This window comes from Nannospalax galili, unplaced genomic scaffold, assembly GCF_000622305.1.
Source record: "Nannospalax galili isolate Female #2095 unplaced genomic scaffold, S.galili_v1.0 C49184733, whole genome shotgun sequence".
Classification (NCBI taxonomy): Eukaryota; Metazoa; Chordata; class Mammalia; order Rodentia; family Spalacidae; genus Nannospalax; species Nannospalax galili.
Genome location: NW_008477894.1, coordinates 1 through 1,636, shown reverse-complemented (window position 1 = coordinate 1,636; position 1,636 = coordinate 1). Strand labels below are relative to the sequence as shown.

At 52.3% G+C, this 1,636-nt stretch overlaps 1 protein-coding gene across 1 annotated transcript; it reads left to right on the top strand.

Moving 5' to 3' along the window:
• Nucleotides 1-9: 9 nt before the first annotated feature.
• On the top strand, nt 10-1,630 carry Asb13 (ankyrin repeat and SOCS box containing 13; the record flags this gene model as incomplete). Its single annotated transcript, XM_017796470.1, is given in 2 exon segments — nt 10-78; nt 716-1,630. Coding segments are annotated over 2 exon segments (197 nt in total), but the record flags the coding sequence as incomplete, so codon positions are not given.
• Nucleotides 1,631-1,636: the final 6 nt, after the last annotated feature.

Genomic DNA, 1,636 nt, shown 5'->3' with positions numbered 1-1,636 from the left:
GGGACAACCGGGGAAAGAAGCCCTCTGACTACACGTGGAGCAGCAGCGCCCCGGCCAAGTGCTTTGAGTATTATGAAAGTGAGCCAGACTCTGTTGTGGAAACTCTTCCATGCCTACTTCTCAAGTTCTCCTTGAGCTTCGGCTGACGGTCCAGGGTTTAGTCCTGAGCTCCCGTCCTTGGCCATTAGGGTGTACACTGGAGTACTCCTGTCTGTAGGGAGCTGTTTTGTGCTGATGCACCAGCTCTTGCTGTGTTCCAATGGCCTATGGCATCACTAGGGAAAGGAGCCTGTAGCAACAGGAGCTGGCTGCTGGCACCTACTCTGGTATAGACCCTTTACCTGTGCCTCATTTGGCTGCACGTTTGACAAATGAGCCTCCTAGCCACAGAGTAGTTCTTTGCTAGGTCTGCATGACAAAGACAAGTGTCAAAGACAAGCCTCTCCCAACAAAATACCCTCATCTCCAAAGGCCAAAACCCACAAAATGAAATCCCCATGAACATCACCTGAACTTTATTTCCTGGCCTTCCCTCCTCTAGTTCCAGAGTGTCCTTCCTGGTGACCTTCACAGGTGACAATGTGACCCATCTTCATTCTGGGGTGGGGATGGGAGGAGGAGGCACTTCCAGTTCTATCTTAGCACTCAAAGGCTGGAGGATGCCATGCTTCGTATTGAAACTAACCTCATATACTTCCTTGATCCTTTTTTCCAGAGACACCTCTGACCCTCTCACAGCTCTGCAGGGTGAGCTTGAGGAAGGCCGCTGGCGTTCGAGAGTTGGAGAAAATTGCCAAGCTAAACATCCCTCCCCGACTTATTGACTATCTTTCCTACAACTGAGCTGCAGACTGGGGGCCATGTGCAGGCTGCTGACTTGCTTGGCTAGCGCCTTGCTGGACCCGGCCTCGGGCCTTCTGGCTGTTTGAAACACCATCGATGCTTTAGATAGACTGATGCTCCTTCAAGTCCCTTCTAGCTGCCCTGTTTGGTGTTCTCTCCTGAATCCTGGAGAAGATCTGAGGTCTCTGGAGGCCACTGTCAAGTGTCCCAGGTGTGGATGTAACTCTTGCTGATCCTAGCTCAGCTCTCCAGTTCTCTTGAAACTGACCTGAAGACACTGCTTCAAGGTGTACAAGGGAGGCCAGGCAGGACCGGAGACTCAGGATACTGCTGTCCATTTTCCTGTGTCCTGGTGCCAGGCTACAGTAGCATCAGGTCCCAAGCGCCTGACTCTGGTCTGGGATGACAGCTTTTCTGGCGTTTTGCCACTTGGACACTCTTTCGGAGGGAGCATCTGGCACTTTCCAAGGTCTGCCTGCACCCAGGTGTATCTGTCACTCAGGGGCTTTCTAAAGATCAGAGTGGGGAAAGCTCAGGCTCGGTGCCCCCACATCTAGCAGTGTTTTGGGGGATGTCTGTCTCCAGTATTAGGATACAAGTCTCCAAGTTTCTGTTGGGAGCTGGCTCAGTGGTTGAGAGTACTTGCTGCTCTTGCAGACCAGAGTTCTGTTCCAAGCACCGATAGTCTGGGGCTCACAACCTCCTGTAACTCCAGCTCTGAGGGATCCAGCACCCTCTTCTGGCTTCCACAGGAACTGGCACACGTGTGTGCATACACACACACACACATACA